This window comes from Magnolia sinica, chromosome 14, assembly GCF_029962835.1.
Source record: "Magnolia sinica isolate HGM2019 chromosome 14, MsV1, whole genome shotgun sequence".
Taxonomy (NCBI): Eukaryota; Viridiplantae; Streptophyta; class Magnoliopsida; order Magnoliales; family Magnoliaceae; genus Magnolia; species Magnolia sinica.
Window position 1 is genome coordinate 81,758,200 of NC_080586.1, and position 19,814 is coordinate 81,778,013.

A 19,814-nucleotide genomic window follows, 5' to 3' on the forward strand; every position below is an offset into this window, starting at 1 on the left:
CGAAGGAAATGGTTCTTTTAATTTCCTAGGAAAACAGTCCAAAGGGAAAAAAATAAAAAATAAAAATTCCGGCATTTGCTTTCACAAAATGGTAGAAAGCGTTACATGGAGGAAATCGATTTCCTTTCCAGGGTTGAATTGTGTGTTCCACCAATCCAAACGGGCCTTAGAAGTGCAACTTCGAGCATAAATGACACATGGAATCCCGCCCATGCCATAAGCTGGTCCTAAATGCGAAGAACATGCTATCTCTCAATGAATCCAGTGGGTAGAGAACATTTTCTATGAAAACCTTTGCCCGGGATTTCCAATTGAAGATATCCCGTGTCATGCGGTCCTGCCAATCTGCGGCTGTTCTACTCCTAATCTTTCCACTGAAGGTGTTCCATGGCCACCGTATCCGCACATCTGTCCCAATAGGCTGATATCCATGATGGCCTCCACCCATAGGTGGGTCTGTAATGTAGAGCAGGTCAAAGACACTTTCATGGCAAAGATGGATAAGAGAAGGCCCGCCCGGAGGCAGAAACAATCCGGACCATTAGAACCTTAAATAAGTCATATCTCACAAATTAGAATGATATTTTTGACATATTATATATGATTTCGGGTAGGAGAACTTAAGCCAACCAACCCCGCTAGCCCACAACCAGTTTGCGACATTCCATCAAATCACTTAAAAAAGTTAGAATATTAATATGGTTGGCTAAATTGGACACTTATTATTGTTGTATTTAATGTCTTAAATCTAATCAGATTCTGGGTAAATTTTTCGCCCAACTGCCAAAGTGCGGGATTTGTTTTTGTTTTGTTTATGATTCTTTCTGATTTTATTATAAGGGATTCTAAGGCTTTCTAAAAGGATTTTGGGGTTTCTAAAAGGGTGCAACAAATGAGAAATTTCAGTATTACTTAAGTTTGTTAAGTCTTTTCTCTTTGTAATTAATGCTTTCATAGTGAAGATTTGTTGCTTTGTGCCATGATTTTTTTCCGAATGGGTTTTCCACGTTAAATCTTTGTGTTCTCTTATGTTTGCTTATTGCTCTTGGATTATTATCCTAGATCCATCTCTGTGTGATTCCGCAGTCCAAAACCCAACAATTATTTTTGGCCAAAAACCATGAAGTCTAGAAGTAGAGTACCTTTATAAATAATAAGTTTACTTTTTATAGTAAGTCACACTTTTAGGTTATTTAATTTGGAGTCTAAGTCTAAAACTACGTTCCATGAATTTCTTATTTAAAGAGTTATAATTTCATTTTTTATCATCAATTAAATTATTTTGAATTTATTAGAAATTATTTATGTTTTTATCACTTGTGAATTCAATAAAACTCTATGAGAATTCCGAAGAAATCTGTATTCGTATTCAAAGTAGTTATCCCCTAAGGAAGACGGTGATCGACCTCATCACGTCCCTCCCTGCACCAGTCCGTGGGGCCACCATTGGGGACCCTCAAAAAACAATTATCTACCTCGAATCCATTACATTTTGCAGAATTTGAGTTGTCTGATTGTGGACTTGTTGGTGATCAAGGGTGAAAAGAACTTTGGCCCCAATTCATACTGCATCACATAAAAAATAACGACCCGAATTTCAAATGATCCATAATCTACAAGTCACCAATTTGATTGATGTAGTGTGCTTGTGATCCAGGTAACATTGGACCGCCCTGATTTACTGGCAAAGGCTTATATATGGTGGGACCCTCAGATGAACACATTTTCACGTGTCATGTTGACCCGTTTACTTCTTGAAACTAATCTGCTGTCATTATTTCATTCAAGAAGTACAAGAAAAACAACATCAATGTTTTCTGGTAAGCGTTAAATACCTAATTAAGGGTGCGTTTGGTTGCACCAAATATCATGATATTTGGTGCAAACCAAATGCACCCCAAGATCAATGTTCAAAAAAACAAAATCGTGACTCAGATGTTATTATGCAACAATGCTTCCATCTCCGGCAGCCTCCGCCGGCTTACATCCCGCCGCCTCATAGCGGCCGGGTTAACCCGTAGGGCCCGCCAAGGCCAACAGACGTGCCTTGCTTTCCGGCGGGCGGCCCGTTCGCCTTTGCTATCAGCCTCCTCTAACTGTCTTGTAAGTTCTTCGATCCGGTCACGTAAAATGGCAGATCTGCTGTCGGCGAGCTGCAGAGATTGCTCGGCAGCAACCTGGGCTGCCATTGCAGCTGTAGCTAGTTCTTCTTTCAGCTTCAGCTTGTTGTTTGATAGCTCCAATGAGACCTTTGTCTTCTCCAACTCTTCTTTGAGAATGGCAACCTATTATCAGTAGGAGAGTAGAGATAGTTATGTAATATTCCAATTCCAAGATCACTTCAAATGATCTGGTGCAGTCATTTATGATGTTAGACAATCCAGCAGGTATGTGTATGAATGAAAATTATCAGATCCATGCAACAGATGGGGCCCACCAAATGGGTGGTCTTGAAAATCAAGGTCAGTGGACTTATCAAGTGGGCCACCAATGCAGCTGGTGCATGGAGAATAAACTTACTAAAAATAGTAAAAGACTTCTAATTGCACTCAAACTCAAGTACAGCTCTTATATAAAATTAAGAATTTGGACCACAGCCAGACTAAAGATCAGGGCCTTTCATCATGCCCAACATGAATCATCAGGTGGGCCATGTGTGTGCAATTAACATAGAGCCTCAGTCAAACATCAGATGGACGAGTGTTGGATCTGTTTGCATTCCTAAGTGTAAGAACTAGTTTGGATAGAATTCTTGCTGAAAAACCTCAATAAGATCATGTGAGCCCCGCGTTTGCAAGCTGAGAAATCACCTGGCATTTTGCAAGTATTCCTGCAAAATTCTAACAACAGAATTTCTAAGTTCTTCAGAAATTTCGTTGTAAGCCACTTGAAGAATCCCATGAAATGATGGGGAGTGTTGATCTAGCTAAGGCGGGTCGCACATTTGGCAAATGCTTGGCAATATGGACCATTGGACTAGTTGAAGCACTTGGATGGGCCATACCCAGAAAATTGCATCAATTGAATGATCCTAATTGCTTCAATGCTGCATTAAACATGAACTGTTGATCAAAACTGCATCAGCCCCCATTTTCAAATCTCTGTTAGGATGGTTACCTGTCCAATTACCTTGATTACCAGACTATGGCCTACCCATATGTCAGGCATCGAATTAGCAGTCGTGATCACTGCAAACAAGTCCTAGGTGTATACTTCACAATATGAAAATAGCAATGAAAAGATGAGAACAGCAATTTGAAAATATTATGATTGCATAAATCCTGATTTTAAAAGATATAAATAAAATTTACCTCTTTGTCGCGTTCTTCAACAGCAGCCTTCGCCGCTTCCACCTCTAGCTCGCAAGCTTCCCTCCATCGGACAATCTCTTCCTCAGCCTCTGCTAATTCCATCATCAACTCTTCAACCTTTCATGAAAGAAGCCAAACCACAAGAATCAGCAGCAGGATTGTAAATTGATCAGAGTCATTCAATGTGGCACATGCTAACAGTGGGGCCCACTAGTAGATTGATCTGAAATTCAAACCAGTCTAAATCATCAGGTGGGCAGTGGGCTACACATTTAGGTTGTGTCTGGACCATTTGCGAGTTTTTTTTTTCAACTGTCCACAGGGTGGGGCCCACTTGATCGCATGACAATGCAGGGCCGCTTATAATCGGCATGTAGAATTAGCAATGCTTCATGGATGAAATCGCATAAATTACATTTTGTGTCAGTATAGTTTCCCTTTCTTCTAAATCTTTTATGTACAATGTGCTTTCTTCAATCTTCTGAGCTTGTTTCTCTGTAAGACTCTGCAACCGCTCACCGTCTGACCTGGCAAAAACCAAATTTAACTAAGTAAATATGACTCAAAACACTACATTTTAATTCAATATGACTGACCATATATTGTGGAGAAGAATATTAATTGTATAAGATCAGGGCTACTCATCTGGTTGGCCCCCACCATACATGGACCATGGCCCAAAAATCAATTCAGCTAGATTATGCCAACTGCTCTGAATTGAAGGAAAAAGGCTACCACTGCCTGTTCAGGCCTATTCCAATTTGGCCAGTTAGAGTTTGTTTGATCAGCTCGATCACTGGTCCATGGTCATTTATACAGTGGGGCCCACTGAATGAGTGGTCCTTATTTTGAGCAGATCTGCCGTGTGCCTCCAGCGGAACTCGCATGCAGTGAGTAGTATGCAATTGCTAAATCCAACTAGGATGTTTTAATACGAATCCATTGAAACCATGCCTTGAGCAGCATTTAGGGCATGTCATAGTTCTAAAAGTCACTGACCCGACTATGAACTCGGCCGAGTTAACTCGAATAGGACAGATTGTGACCCAAGTCTCTGGGAAACTTGGAACCGTAACAGACTCGACATCGATTTGTGAAACTTGACGGTTGACTCAATGACTCAGGAAGACTCAACGAGTTGAATCGGAAACCTAGACCTTTGGAAAGGAAGTTGATGTTCCTAACCATCACAACAATCGAGTTGTTGTTTCTTTAGCATCTGTTTTGTCTATTACTTACTCAAATATACTTGTCTGATATGTTTATTATCCATCTTAATATTTTTATTTATCGAATCTATTCAAGTTGAGTCTTCGAGTTGACTCGACTAAAAATTCGAGTTTTTTTTTTTTTTCATATGGGGCCTGTTTGGGTGCCACTAAAAATAAGTTCATCTCATTTTAGTTAACACCGATTACATATTAGAGATCATAGTTTATATAAATTGTTGGTTATATTTTTAATCCCTACCAAAAAAGAAAAGATATTCAATACATAATTACGATTAAATAAAATGAGATGAACTCATTTGCGAGTGGCAGTGAAATGGGCACTTAGTTTAGGCTACTCATGATAAGAATGATTTTGTATTTTGAAATTCCAACGAAACAGCAGTTGAAACAGAGAAAACTAAAATTCAATTGATCTGTTTTTAAGTATAGAGAGATTAATATGGGGTGGATGGACTTCAAAAGGCTACATCTGTTCAAATATGGGTGTCAATCAAATCATTATTTGGTCAGAAATTTCATGGAGTGGACAGCTATACCATACCTTCATACATGATCAAGAATCCTCTGCCTCCTCTGCGTTGTTCAAAATGCTGGAAACTTGACTCAACTCAATATCTAGCCAGGTGAGTTGACTAGAAGTGTCAACCAAGTCTTCACTTGACTTGACTTGTTATTTAATAATTAAAATTTTAAACTAGTTGTGCATCAATATAGCTAAATAAGCAAAGCAGTAGCAGATGGATGGCTCGCACCAGATATGATCGATGGATCTGATTGTGTGATCAGAGCCTATAGAGAAGTGTCCCGCTCTCTCTTTAATTCCTCTATGTTATCTCTCTGATAGGTTTTGTTTTCATTATTGTGATTAGGCAATGATGCATCTCCACATTGGGATGGGGTGGCCCACGAGGTGGAGTCTGTGAGATGCAGAATGGTCACGAGCTGCGGGGTAGCCCACGGCGAGATCTTAGTCGGTCTGCCTGGGAGGCCTAGATAAAGGGATGTTCCAGTGCTTCCCCAACAGCTCTAGAGCTTTTGTTGCATTGGTCAGTACTCCCTGCATCAGGCAATGAATGGATAATTAATGGCGCTTCTAATGAGTGAAATGGATAATACAGGTTGGTGACACATTCATACCACCACTTCCCAAAATAGCATTTTTCCGGAAAACTTAGCCCGAGGCCTGGTTTTTACTTTGTTGCCAGAGGCATTGCAGAATAAATTCGAACTCATTTTGGGGCAGCAGCCAAACAGGTCCTAAGCCTGAATTGACTAGATTCACTTCAGTTCTCAGTGAAATTATTGTCCGTGGGTTAATCATTTGTGTTGTGTGCTAAAATTCTATTCAAAAGATAAAATTTTAAATGAATCTTACAATCCTACTAAATGGGAAAAAGCAAATCTAACTTCCCAATTATCATTTCCATTCATGACTCTTATTTTGAACTGGTCTGAAACATCCAAATCAGCTTCCATCAAATTAATGTTGCAATGTATTGTAGGTAGAAGCCATAAGAAACATGCATGGTGATGATTTGAAGTAAAGAAAGAAAATACCATCGTTGTGTTGGTTTGATAAGAAAGTACCTAGATTCATCCAAAGATCTCTTTAGTTGGGTAATCTCCAGCCGTAGATTCTTCATTATCTTCTCCACAGTTGAAGCCTGATCATAGAATTACAAAACATGAAGATGAATGGCTTTCCATTGTTTGAAGTTCCTTGAGCATACCAACCATTTTCTGACAAAACTACCAAGCCAAACACATGTTGCAGACAAAAATCTTAATTTTTCTTGTGTTTTATCCACATTTATAGTTTTTATATGATTCTTAGGCCCACTTAAAGATCGGCACATCTCATTTTAGTTAATAGCGAGAGGTTTTGGTAAGGATTCAAAATTATCCTGATAACCCATAATTTATATAAGGTTGTGTTTGGTTGCACCAAATTTCATGAAGTGTCATGAATTTATGCACCCAATGTGACTGATTAATCATGAAATAATTTAGGCTATGTTTGGATGTGCAAGTGAATAGAACTGGATATTCATTTCAATCAAAAGGAAGTGATAAAAAAAATTAATTCTGTTTCCTAGTGTTTGTTGTGAGGAAATAAACCTCAAATTGCAGTTGTGATTCTTTCAAGTCCAACTAGAAAACAATATAATTGCGACTAGAGCCCACACCCTCAATATGAACACTGCTCCTTTACTGGACAAATTATCACAATTCAATTCGATAGTACATCCAAACACACCCTTTATAGTTAACCACGAATTGATTACTAGGCTAGCATGGGTGTTGATCTCGTTGTACAAGTCGTTTTACAGCTCTCTGCCTCACTGCACACTCGGCAAACGTGGATGTTGATCTTGGCTGTTCATCTAGTGGGTCATTTGTGGTGGGCCACATCCTAAAAATAAAGGGGATTGGACTTTGGTAGCCATCCAATCAGTAGCCTGTGAAAGGTATGGTCTACGTTCAATGAGTGAAACTCACAAGTACTGGATGGCAGGACTCGTGCAATTACCACCAGTTTTAGCCTACAATCCATCCACACGGTGACCCACCAAATCAACAGACACAATCACCCCACATAATTGCAATGTGTACTGTAAGGACGGAGTTGCATATCTGCATTCCTCATGTTTTTATTAAGGTTTCTGTGCTGTAACTTGTGGGATGGCTAATCTGTTTTCATAGATGAATCTTCCTGTCTGGGACATCAGAGCAGGGATAAAATGGGCCCCACCATGTAGATGACCAGCCCGAAAAATGGGCTGATCAATTCATAAGTAAACCAAACATGCTCAAGAACAATGGACAGTAAAAATTCCCCAAGTCGACATTAAACGCATGCTTGGAGCCTGCGACTTGCCGAATTTCTGATCCAGGTCTTCCACATGGTGGGGCCCACTGATATAGAGCATTACCTTCCATAGTTTTGTAGAAGAATTGAGCTTTACTTGCGTCAAATCCATTACATCCCACTGGTAAAGATTTTAATTATCAACCATTTTAAATAGAATGCTTGAAAGATGAATCCTACGCAAAACAGAATTCCATTCTAACAGACAGTAATATTGAAATTTCAGTGAAAAAATCAAGATACACAGTCCATTCTACAGCTACAAGAATTGAATTCTTTCAAGCACTAGAAATAGATAAATCAACAAACAGAGGAAAACATCCAAACATGCATAAAATCCTTGGTTTATCATTCGCATGAGGTATTACAATGTATCCTAGTTACCAGAGTTTTCATTTGGGTCAGCATTCCACATAGGCAAGACCCTTCTCTCTGCAATACCGTCCATTTGGTAGGTCACACTGAGCATCTGGTTAGACCAAAGATCTCCTCCATCAAACGATTCCAACCAGCACTGCTTCAACACTGGCTACATTGGCCTTCTTGGCATCCATCTTCAGGAAAATTATGGGAGGACTAGGACCTTACTGGGAGGAAATAATCTAGACCACTGATAGGTGGGCCCACCACTATGGAATGCTGGCTAGAATAGAAGTACCAGTAAAAAGGCTGTGGTGTTTCCTCTCATAGTTGTGGTTATCGGCATTCGACATCATGAAAATCAGCCCAATCTTCTGAAAGAGAACTGATCACCTATACTCCCCATCTTTCCCTCCAGCATTCCACTTGGGTAGGACATTGGAGCCATACGAATAGTGGGACCCACCATGAAGATCAGCTGGCACAAAATTCACACCAGTCTACTCATCAGTTAGGCCTTACTGACAGAATCAATGAACAGCCAAGGGTGTAACTCAACTGGCCCACCTAATGAGTACATTGGCCTGATTATTGAGGCAGGTGATCATCGTCACGAGCCCCACCGTTTTTTATGGTTCAGATGTCCTACAAACATGACGAGCTCTTCCTGATCAGTTTAAACTAGACAGGGCTTAAATGATCTTCCCGAAATCACCAACTTTCAGACTTTGCACAATTTGGGCCTCCTAAGGTAGGTTCTGTGATTGAGAGTACCACTGATCTGATGGGCCCCACAATGGATGGACTTTGGCCTTTGTTCTGTTGGGCATGTTTTATTACTGCAGTTTCTATTGCTAACAATCTATTTGCAGGCTACTGATACTATGGACGATATTTTCCTGAGATTTTTGTGGCATGGTTTGTGCACTGTGGGGTGGATCATACCAACAGTCTAGATCACCGACCCATGGGGCCACACTTGTACAAACTGAAGTCCTGGTGATACTAGAATTCAACAGAAATTCAAAATGACAAAGTAACAGAACATTACCAGGCTAACGACCTCCTCCGCGCTCTCACTACTGTCCGATCTTGTCCCATGATCAGCGCTTGAGCTCTCCGATGGATCGCTAGCACTTGAAGCACTGCCGCTGCCCATCATGAACCCAAACCCCACCTTCTGCACAATCTGCAGGATTGCCACCCTCCTCTGCTCCCCGCCGCCACCTTTCAATCTGCTCAGGCTCTTCTCCACTGCCTCCTTCTCTACCAAAGCAATCCTCAGCAAGCTACTGATATCTCTGTTCTCCTCTGTCAAACTCACCACACTGTTTTCCAGCTCCCTTATCTCTTTCTTTCTCGTTTCTTCATGCTCCATGATCCGTGCCTCCGCTGCCATCACAAGCTTACGGATGCCTGTGATTTCTGAAAACACCCTATTCGATTCTTCATCTAAAATCAATCCGCCCAAGATCAGTTCACCTTCTTCGAGAGACTTCTCCACACTCACTTCTTCGAATCTATCTGTTATTCTCTCCAAACACTCACGTACTGATCGGAGCGAATCGAAGCTGTTGAAGAGAACCCGAACTCTCCTACTTCTTTCTTCCAACTCCTTTGTTTCCTTCCGTCTTGTTTCATCATGTTCCATGATCCGTGCCTCTACCATTGCCGCAAGCTTATAGATATCTGTAATTTCCAAAAACACCCTCTTTGAATCTTCATCTAAATCCAAATCTTCGGGGAATGTCTGTTCAACTAATTCCACAGGATTATCTGTCTTTTCTCTGTCGACTCTCTCAAAAATTCTGACTAAACACTCCTTCAATGAGTGAAGAGAATCAAAACTGTCAGAAAAAACCTGGGTTCTCTTTCTTGTTTCCTCCAACACCTCCTCCATTTCTCGCCTTCTCATTTCATCATGCTCCATGATCCGTGCTTCCCCCATCATCGCAAGCTTATGGATATCTGTAATTTCCAGAAATACCGTTCTCATATCTTCTCCTATATCTAATCCGTCCAGGACCCGCTCATCCTCTTCTCCAAAATTCAATGTCTTGTCTTCATTGACTCCCTTGGCAATCCTCGCCAAGCACTCTTTTACTGATCGGAGTGAATCAATACTCTCAGACAAAACCTGCATTCTTTTGGTTCTTGTTTCTTCATGCTCCACTGCCTGTGACTCCACCATCATTGCAAGCTTATAAATACCCATGACTTCCAACGATAGTCTTTCTGGGTCCTCATCTGAAATCAGCAGAACCTGCTCTGCTTCTCTAACAGAACTCTCTGTCTTTCCTTCAGCGATTCGATCAGCAATTCTTTTCAAGCATCCTTTTACTGATGTCAGTGATTCCACACCCTCAGAGAAAACTCGGATTCTCTCACTCCTTTCTTCCAGTAATGAGCTGATTTCATTTTCAAGTCTATGGAGATTGGATTGGAGATTGTCACGTTCAGAACAGACACGTTCAAAGGATTCAATGAGATTGAAGTTCTGTGCACAGAGACTGTCCCGCTCAGCAGAGATTTCTTCGAGGGTATTGATGAGGTCAAGGTTTTGGCTTTTGAAGTATTCGAATTGGATTGAGACCTCTTGATTTTGCGTCCAGAGAGTGTCAGACTCAGATGAGAGGCCTTCATCCGTCTTGACAAGATTGAGTTTTCTAGTAGGGAGGTTGCTGCATTCAATCGGGATGTCTTCATGGGTGTCGATGAAATCACCATTCTGGCTTCTGATGGATCTGAATTCTGTTAAAATCTCTTCATTAGTCTCAATGACATTGAGATTTTGGACCTGTAGATTGCCACATACAGTCGAGATCTCTTCATCTGCCTTAATGAAATCAAGATTTTGAGTCTGTAGACCATTGTTGCCAGTCGAAGCTGCTTCATGGGTTCCGATCAGATTCAGATGGCTGCATCCATCCAAGATTGCTACATTGGTTTTAACAAGATCGAGATTTTGAGTTGTGAGGCCATCGAATTCGATCGGAACTTCCTCACAGGCATCGGCAAGCTCGTTCTCTTGGGTCTGGAGACCGTCACAAACGGACGATATCTCTTCCGCGGTCTCAACCTGATCGAGATTCTGGGATTGGAGGTGGGATTGAGAGAGATTTTCTGAAATGGGTTCGGATTGAATTTCCATGGAAATGAGTGTGGAGATCTGAAATGAGAATTTTTGGAGGAGATTTTTCGTTTGAGTGTGTAGAGAAAATAGAAGAAGAGTAGGTTGGACTTTGGGATGAGCTACCGGTCATAAACTGAGTTTTGATTTTAAAAGGAGTTATGATACTCAGGCTGAGTATGATGCTTGATACACAGGCACTCAGAGATCGTACACGTGGCACATATTTACTTAGATCGGACTATATTGTGCACTCCACTGTCTCCAAATCCCAATCACAGATTGGTTGAAAAATCCTAACTTCTGAAAAGTGGAAACTTTGTTTGTGGAAATAGGACCGTTGGATATTTTCGTTCTTAATCTTCCAACAAATGTCCACCAATCCTCAAGCTTGATCTTTGGTTTATGATACATCTACGATGGTTACCTTAATTTGGACGGTTCACTTTATCTACTTGTATGCCACGTGTTCGATTTCTAAGTTCTTGCGTATCATCCACCGTACTCCGTCAGAGTATACAATTTTTTCTCTTTGAAAAGTAGTTGTGCTGGGGGAGGGCGGTTCCTCTGCAAACGGTCGTAGATGAGAAAACCGTGCAGCTAGTTGTGTCTAGGGTCCAGTACACTGATTTTATGTCATCCAACCCGTCCAAAAGTCTCAATCCATCATGAAAATCTGAATATCCAAAAATTGGGAATATCTAAATATCTTGTGGGCCATACCACAGAAAACAATAGACAATAATCCAAAAAACATAATATCACAATTGGGCCCACCTGATGGCTAGATCAGCCTGAAATATGTATTACCCCAATTTCATGGCGTATAAATCCTGATGGACGGATTGGATTCAATAAAAACACAACCCCAGAGTGGAATTCACACATAGCTAATTGCATTGGTCTACAGCTGTGGGAGAGGACCCGTTCCCGGGTTTTGGCGGGAAAACGGTTAAGTAGGCTGGGGAGTAGGAAATTGAAAGAGGACGTCGTGGGCAACGTGGCATATGTGAGTGCGATCTAGGCCGTTCATGGGGGTGGTCCATCTACAGGGTAAGTTTCTGAGTTCAAAATTCGGCTAGTCCGTCGATCAGGTGGGCCATACATGTACCAAGGACATGGATGGTTGGGAAAGATCCAATCAATGGTCTAGATTTGGCATGCCTAGATTTCCCCAAATGTGAGTAAGACTGTTAATGGGCCGGGTGGGCCCATTGGGCTTACAGATCAAGACTTCCATGGGCCGGGCTTGTGTTTAGTATATAAACCTGTGGACCCAGGCCTATTTCTGGGTCTAGATGTAAATGGGCCAGGCCCACCTTAACTGCGAAGGAATTTTTCTACTGAAGGCCCACCCAGAGCCTAATATAGGTCCATTGATATCTGCCATTAGCTGCCTGTCAATAGGGCGCGCCCAACAAATAAATTTTAAACCCGAGCCTGGCCCACATGTGCAATGGGCCAATATAACCGTCATTGAGCCCATCTGATCTTGGCCCACTAACAAGATCTGCCCTCGTGATTGTACCTAGAGCTGGACACGAACCAAGATATCTCGGTTACTCGCTAGGATCGGCCTGGAAAAGCTCAACTTGAAAGCTGGATTTGAGCTGAGCCAAGCTGATTTTTTGAGCACAAAAGAATTTCCGGTCGAGCTTGAGTTGGCTTGAAGCTTGGCGTGAACTTGAATTGGCTCAAGTTACAACTTAATTGTGTGTGTGTGTGTGTGTGTATATATATATATATATATATATATATATATATATATATATATATATATATATATATATATATATGTGTGGGAAAAGGTACTATGCTCTCAACCTCACGAGTCCGTCGTGTGGGCCCCACTGTGATGCATTTCGAACATCTAACCCCATCAGTCAGATGCACCATTCCACCGTGGCATAGGTCTCAAAAATCAAGTCAATCCGTGACTTGCGTGGGCCACACCACATACAGAAGTGGGGAGGAGCCGTGCACTATTAAAACATTCATAATCCGTTTTTTGAGCCCACCGAGATGTGGTTTGCAAATCCAGCCCATCCATTATGCGTGTCCCACTTGCATGAGGGTTCAGACCAAGTTTCAGCAGCATTCAAAACTCAGGTGGGCCCCACCAAGTGCTTTTATATGTTTTAACGGTGTTTCACATGATTTTAGATAGTATGGCCTGCCTGAGTTCCATATACGGCTGATTTTTGGGATATCCCATAATTTAGAGGGTACCCATCAAATGCACGGTGTTGATGGTCAACACGCATCACGGTGGGGCACACACAGCTCGACCTCATGGGAGCTAATTGTGAGGTCAAGGGCATAGTACCTTTTCTATATATATATATATATAATTATATTTTATATTATATATACTATAAAATAAGGTTCATCCATCTAAAAGTTAAAAAGAAAATGCTCAGCTCAAAAGCCAAACTTAAACTCGGCTTGGAAGCTCAAGCTCAAACTAGGCTTGAACTCGTTTCGAGTTAACCCAAGTTGTTGACCCAACTGAGCTGAGCTAGCCAGTCAAGCTCAATGACCGATCCAAGCCAAACTCAGGTTGAGGTAGGTCGCTGGCCGAAATGAGTCCAGCTGTACCAAGCTCAGCTCGGTTAGGCTCATGTACAACTCAAACTATACCCAATTGACCCCAAGCGTTGGACCACTAGCCCATTCTATGCAAGATTTGGCTTATTCATTAAGTACACCATGCATGCATGGTGGCTTGAAAATGGGCCGGTCCGATCACGGCACATTTACAGCAGCTGTATATAATGTATGTAGAATATATTACAAAAATGCCTTTAGAAATCCTAAACAGATTGAAGACCACTAACTCACTATTACACAGCACAATCTCAATTAAAGGATGGGCTTGAATTTTTTGCCCTTCCTGAGTATTGGGCCCCATTCTCCAATGCAAGATGGACCCAAAGTGGGCCAAGCTTAAAGGCCCAACAGGCCAATCTAGCAACCCTAACTTTGACATGGAAAGACCAGACCTGGCTCTAGGCCCACGATCCAAATGGGCTGGACTAGAACTGACCACGACCCAATCAGAACCCATCTGACCGTTGACACCTCACGCATGTGAGATGTGGGCGGCCATGAACATGGTTCCAGCCTATCAGCGAACAGTTCAATGGAAAAATTGTCAATGGTCAAGATTTAACAAGAAAATGACCACCCAAGCTGTAGTTTTCATCTTCCATCACGGTGACTTTTGGATTGTAATCACCCCATCATGGGCCAACATTATAGACGGCTTGGATAGAGTTATATGTATGCATTGGTCTGCTAAGCTGGATCTTTTGTTTGTGTAACTTTTGTATAATCAATGGTTTAAAATATTGTAATTAATATTTTTTGGGTGTTTCCCATCCAAGAGGAGTCTATCACATAAAACAGATTGGGCTGTTGAAATGAGCCCAAATCCAATTACCAGGGTCTCTCATTTCATTGTCTCATGATGGAATTGCATTTGATCCTATGTAAATTCTATCTGGCATTTAGATACGACAAGAAGAATTGGATTAATCCAAACATCATATCATTTAGCCCCAAAGTAGATACCACCACGTATTTTTGGTGGATTTCGAAATCCACTACATTTGTGGGCCCACATTGATGCATGTGTTTTATTCATGTTTTCCATCATATGCGCCCATTATAAATCACATTCTAGTTGTAGATGTGGATAAGTGACCAACTTCAATTGTGAAATTACTCCATTGATTATTATTCAACAGTCTACCAAACAAGGGTTTTGCTTATTATAGTGTTTTTTCCGAAGTAAGAATTTTCAATCATGGAGTTGGACAGGCAAAATATCATAGTATTTATTGACATGCAATCATTGTGAAATAATGGTTTTAATTCCATGTCATTTAATCCCACCAACTAAACAACCACTTAAACAGGGCAGCAATGGGTTAGGTTTGAGTCTAGTCACGGCGAACCTAATCCTAACCTATTTGCTAAATGGCCAATAATTGTGCCGAAACTTAACCCACCATTCATTATTTTGCTTCTAACCTGACCTAAACCCTAGCTAGAGCTGGCCCAACCTATTTAATTGAAGTAAGGTTGACCTGTGACTTGAAATATCATAATTTTCAAGCAAAGTATATATTTCATCGGGCTTATTAAAACCATTATGTCAAACATTACATACATATATTAATTAAAAATATTAAATACGATTTAGTAATTAAATTCAAACCCTGTAAACTATTATTCACATATACTTTTGAATCAAAAGGGATTTTGAATTCCAGGTGCATAACACAAACATCTAGCCCAACCTGTTAATGCAAGTTAGATTAGGGTAGGATTTAACCCAAGCTTGGCATCTTTGGTTAAAAACATCATATATTTGCCTTGGCTTTGACCTATTATTCACTCACTTAAGATCAAACCTGTTTTGAAAGAGAATTTAAATCTATGTATACATGAAAAATGTGTCTAGATAAACATGTTTATAATACAATTACATTAGTAGCCAAAAAAAACCTTATATAGTAATAAATTAATCAAGTTCCATTGAAATTGGAGATAAGATTGCGTGAGTAGGGGGTTGGACCTACCTAATCCATATCCAATGCATGCTTTGTGTGGAATGTCTCATGCGTGAGATCCACGGTTTAAAAATAAAAAATTTCTAAGTGAAATTGAAATGATCGTTCTTGTCATTTTCAATGCCTTGTTGGAACTCATAACTTAGTGGAGGAGCACATCGGGAAAATCTTCGTCGTCCATTAATGCCTCTGTCTGGAGGGAAGCTTTACATCATCCAAATGACTCCTTTGGCCATTTCACGTTTGAACGGCTAGGATGTCTTTCGATCTTAACACAATCAAAGCTACCATTGTGTGGCCGGCGAAGATCTCTGATCAGTAAGAACTTTTACCAGTTGGGTCATCTATATCAAGACATTTTAGATGAACGGTTTGGATCATCACTAGGTGGGCCATGTGCTACGAACACCCTGATTGGCCTCCCACCATATCATTACCCTAGTTGTGATAGAAAGGTTCGACCCTTCTGCCCCACCAATCAATGATCATGATCAGACCGTTCATCCATAACAACCAACTGCTTATAGTCCGCATGGGGAAAATCGTACCGATCAGAGATCCTCACCGTACATAGGCAGGCGAGTTTACACAGCCCTCCTGGACCGTCGTTTCTTCTTTAATTTTTCAGCAAAGGTCAGAAATCTAATATGTGAGATTTTTTACACATGGCTCATTCAAGGGTGGGCCCTGTGAATGAACGGCATAGATCATTTCACGGTGGGGTACGAGAGGCTAGCAGCCAGGAGCGGGCCCCACTAGCTCGAGGTTTGCTAGAAGACATCCCGAGATACGTGGGACTTCATGCTTTGGATCCGGGGTAAGCTTTCACCGATCCAAACCGTTTATGTGGTGGGCTTTCATTTTGAATGGTGGATAGAATAAAAGAGAGCTTATATTGGAATACTTTAGCCGTTGGATCACTTTGGTCCTTTCCTTTGAACAGTGGACCGTCTTCTTTTAATGTTGAATAGTCGAAGGGCTGAAATAATATAATACAAATGATTTCTTTGGGTATCCCAAGCCAAGGGCCATCATATAAACGGTTCGGATTATTGAGAAAAACCCTGATTCAACGGTTAAAGTCATGATGTATCCTACTGCAATAGGTCAAGATGGGATGGAACTTTTCTGGGCCCCATAGTGATGTTTGTGCTATATCCACTCCGTCCATCCGTTTTGGACAGATAATTTTAGTACTTTAACCAAAGTATATGGAGATACAAAACTCAAGTGGACCACACCACAAGAAACCATGGGGATGGAAAAACCTTCGGTTGAAACCTTCCTGGTCCTACCGTGATGTTTATTTTCCATCTAACGAGTCCATAACGTTAATCCCACCTGTATGAAATGAAAAATACAAATATCAGTCTGATCTAAAACTTCTGTGGGCCCTAACAAGTTTTCAATGACGTCTGTTAAATATCAAATGTTTCATGTAGTGTGGCCTACTTGAGTTTTTTATTTCTCTAATTTTTTTAAGTATAAAAAAAAATGATACATAGAAACAGATGGACGGAGTGGATGTAATAAAAATATTACTGTGGGTCCCACAGAGCTTGAGGTGATTCCTTAAACAAGTCTCGTCCGTCGAGATGTATTCTGGCAAACCTCTCTACTAGCTTTCCCTCTCTCTCTTTCTTCGTCTCTCTTATATAAGTCCCTCTTTCTGATTCATGTCTCGGTCTTCCACAGCTTTTATAGGATTTCATTTGCTCTCCTTTCTCCCCTTTTTCTAGGGTTTGTTCTAGGGTTTTTGTTTTCGTGTCTCTCCGATCGACGTGATTCTCTACAAATCACCTCTCCTCCAGACGATCTCTGAATCCAATCTACTGGTATGTGAATCGCCACACTGCAGTTCGATTTTATTTTTTTCATTTTTTTCTGATTTGATTGATTTTTTAGTTATTCTGGCGATGATTGTGGATCCCACGTTGTAAAATCCTACAACTCATTGCTCACTATTGGCTTGATCTTGGCGAAATTTGCTTTCAGATCAGTTTCAGAACTGTTTCGATAGGTTTTGGTTGTCTTTCGTATATTTTTATCCATTTTTTAATGCTATCGTAGATTGTAGTTCTAAATGCGGTGAATTGTAGTGCCAATGTGTCGATGCCCTCCCTGATTGATCGTTACATGAGGCAACCAAATGGCCACAAAAAATGGTTGATTTAAGATCTGATCAATCCAACCGTTCAGATTGTCTTGATTGATTATCTAGACAAAATCAACGGTCTGATGATTAATTGGATGGGATCAACAATCCACTTAAATTGTGGGTCCATAGGATCAATCATATGGTCATCAATTTTATTGGTTTTATTTATTTATTTAGTCTTTAGGATGGAACCTAGTCATGATTTAGGTAATAAATTCTCTTTTATATCTTTGTCACTTTGTTAGTGGGCCACTCAATAATGTCCCAATGATGTGAAATTGGTCCTGTTTCATAGCCAATTGAGTTTTTTTTTCTTTTTTGAATGAGCCCAAGATCGTTCAATTTCAAGTTAGTGAGTTATGGCCCACTTACATAAGACCCATATGGTGGTGATAGGCTTCAAGGCTAGTTTGGTTTATTAGGGCTTCTTTAGGCCTATACTATGCACATGTAATGTTTATGAGCATTATGATGATTTGGTTCTGTTGTTTACTTGCTTTGTAAGAATATTTGAAAGGTGGTTTCATGGTCTCTAGCATTCAGCTAGAGGATTGTTAGGTCCTTTCTACTCTTGGGAATGTTATAGTGCAAGGGTGTGTCATCGTTTCACCTCAAGTGAGGAAGAAGGGTGTGAGTACCAGTCAGGTTGGGTGGGGAGTGCATTCAATGCCTCTAGAGGCATGGCAATTACCTTTCTTCCATGTTGTTTCCTAGACATGTGGCATGTGTGGATGTGATCTGCACAGTTCATCCTGTTGGCTGTATCATTGGTTGGCCGCTATTAGAAGGATGCCTTTGATAACGCGATCCTATCCATCCAACCAATGAAGTTCTTCTTGTTGAATGTCTCTTAGGGGTCAAATTGTCAGGATCATTGAATAAGGGTGACTGTTTCCCATTCATTTTTGGACCTTCTGAATGAATGATCATGATCATGTCCACATATGCCATTTGTGTGGTAAATGATGTGGGGAAGTGTTGATCTGCATGCTTCCCGTGGCACTGAATCAGCTCCCAGATTGCTTTTGGTTTTAGTTCCTTTTTTCTTCATGTGTGAATTTGATGGATTTGGAGGTAATTTGTTCGTACATGTGTTTAGTTAATGAACTCATTGTTCCAATTAGAAGTGGGATTTATTTCTTGATTGGGTAGATTTGTGGAATTTATCAGATATTATATATTCATGGATCTACTATCTTCAACTAGAGCAAATTGGAACTGCAAACCATATTGGGACGTTCTACGACTTGACGCAGAATTTGCCAACTTTGCGTTTGTGGTGTTGTGGACTTTCCAAATATTTTCTGCATCGTTCCAAACCAAGCCATAACAGTGGCTAAGTGTCTCTCTTTATCTGGCGGGAATGTGGTTTGGAATCTGGAATGCAGAAGAAACCTTCATGATTAGGAGATTGCAGAGTACGCGGCCCTCCTTGATAGAATTTCAAGAATTAAACCAAATCTGTCGTCTGAAGACAAGATTATATGGAGGGATGACAAATCGGGTCTATTTTCTGTTAGGTCTTTGTACAGATCTCTGGATAGTAACCCCCTTCACGAAGATCAAACAACAACAAATCACATTTGGCAGTATGCGGTTCCTCCTAAGATAGCTTTCTTCGGGTGGCTGGTTGGGAAGAAAAAGGTGCTTACAGTCGACAATCTGAGAAGAAGGGGGATGATCCTCCCTAATGTCTGTCTTTCTTGCATGGCTGACGAAGAAACGGTTGACCACTTATTTCTGCATTGCCCATACATCAATCAGATATGGCCTCATTTCTTAAGTCCCTTCCGAATTTCTTGGTGCTCTCCAGACACATCAGGTAGGCTATTGAAGGCGTGGCATGGTGTCAGACTTGGCAAACAATGGACCCCAATCTGGAGAATAGCCCTCCTTGTTGTTTGGTGGGCTGTTTGGGAAGAAAGGAATGGTATATGCTTTAGAGATGAGTCTAAATCGGTCGAGTCCGTAGTGAGTAGAGCAAAACAGCTTATTTCAGAATGGGCTACTAATGTAGATTCCCTAAAGGGCTGTACTTTTCTTTTCTTGGGAGCTTAGGTGGTTCACCCCCTCAGCGGCCCCGCTCTCTCCTTTTGTATCTTCTCCTTTTTTAATATAATCTTTGTGACTCTTTAAAAAAAAAAAAAAAAAACTAGGATTTTTGACTCCTGTTTTGC

At 40.8% G+C, this 19,814-nt stretch overlaps 2 protein-coding genes across 8 annotated transcripts in view; one reads left to right on the top strand and one right to left on the bottom strand.

Moving 5' to 3' along the window:
• Positions 1-1,690: 1,690 nt before the first annotated feature.
• Positions 1,691-10,966, bottom strand: LOC131224738 (uncharacterized). Its single transcript, XM_058220056.1, has 5 exons — positions 8,824-10,966; positions 6,131-6,207; positions 3,727-3,838; positions 3,312-3,428; positions 1,691-2,285 (listed from the first exon to the last, which is right to left on the bottom strand). The coding sequence occupies exons 1-5, from the start codon at positions 10,921-10,923 to the stop codon at positions 1,932-1,934; spliced, it is 2,760 nt and encodes a 919-aa protein (XP_058076039.1). The 5' UTR covers positions 10,924-10,966; the 3' UTR covers positions 1,691-1,931.
• Positions 10,967-17,142: 6,176 nt separating this feature from the next.
• The window catches only part of LOC131224739 (uncharacterized), a 28,624-nt gene continuing 25,952 nt past the window's right edge, over positions 17,143-19,814 (top strand). For 6 of the 7 annotated variants that reach the window (XR_009161166.1, XR_009161165.1, XM_058220058.1 and 3 more), the window contains exon 1: positions 17,143-17,314. The gene's annotated coding sequence lies outside the window, so the exon portion shown is untranslated. The remainder of the gene's footprint in view (positions 17,315-19,814) is intronic. The other variant, XM_058220061.1, reaches the window with a different exon arrangement.

What these genes read in the sequence shown, in the direction of transcription:
- LOC131224738 (XM_058220056.1), bottom strand. Translation starts at nt 10,923, where the DNA reads ATGGAAATTCAATCCGAACCCATTTCAGAAAATCTCTCTCAATCCCAC. An exon ending in AGATCTTTGGATGAATCTAG is followed by an intron (nt 3,839 to 6,130) that starts GTACTTTCTTAT and finishes GGTTTTTGCCAG; the next exon opens with GTCAGACGGTGAGCGGTTGC. An exon ending in TTGAAGAACGCGACAAAGAG is followed by an intron (nt 2,286 to 3,311) that starts GTAAATTTTATT and finishes TACTGATAATAG; the next exon opens with GTTGCCATTCTCAAAGAAGA.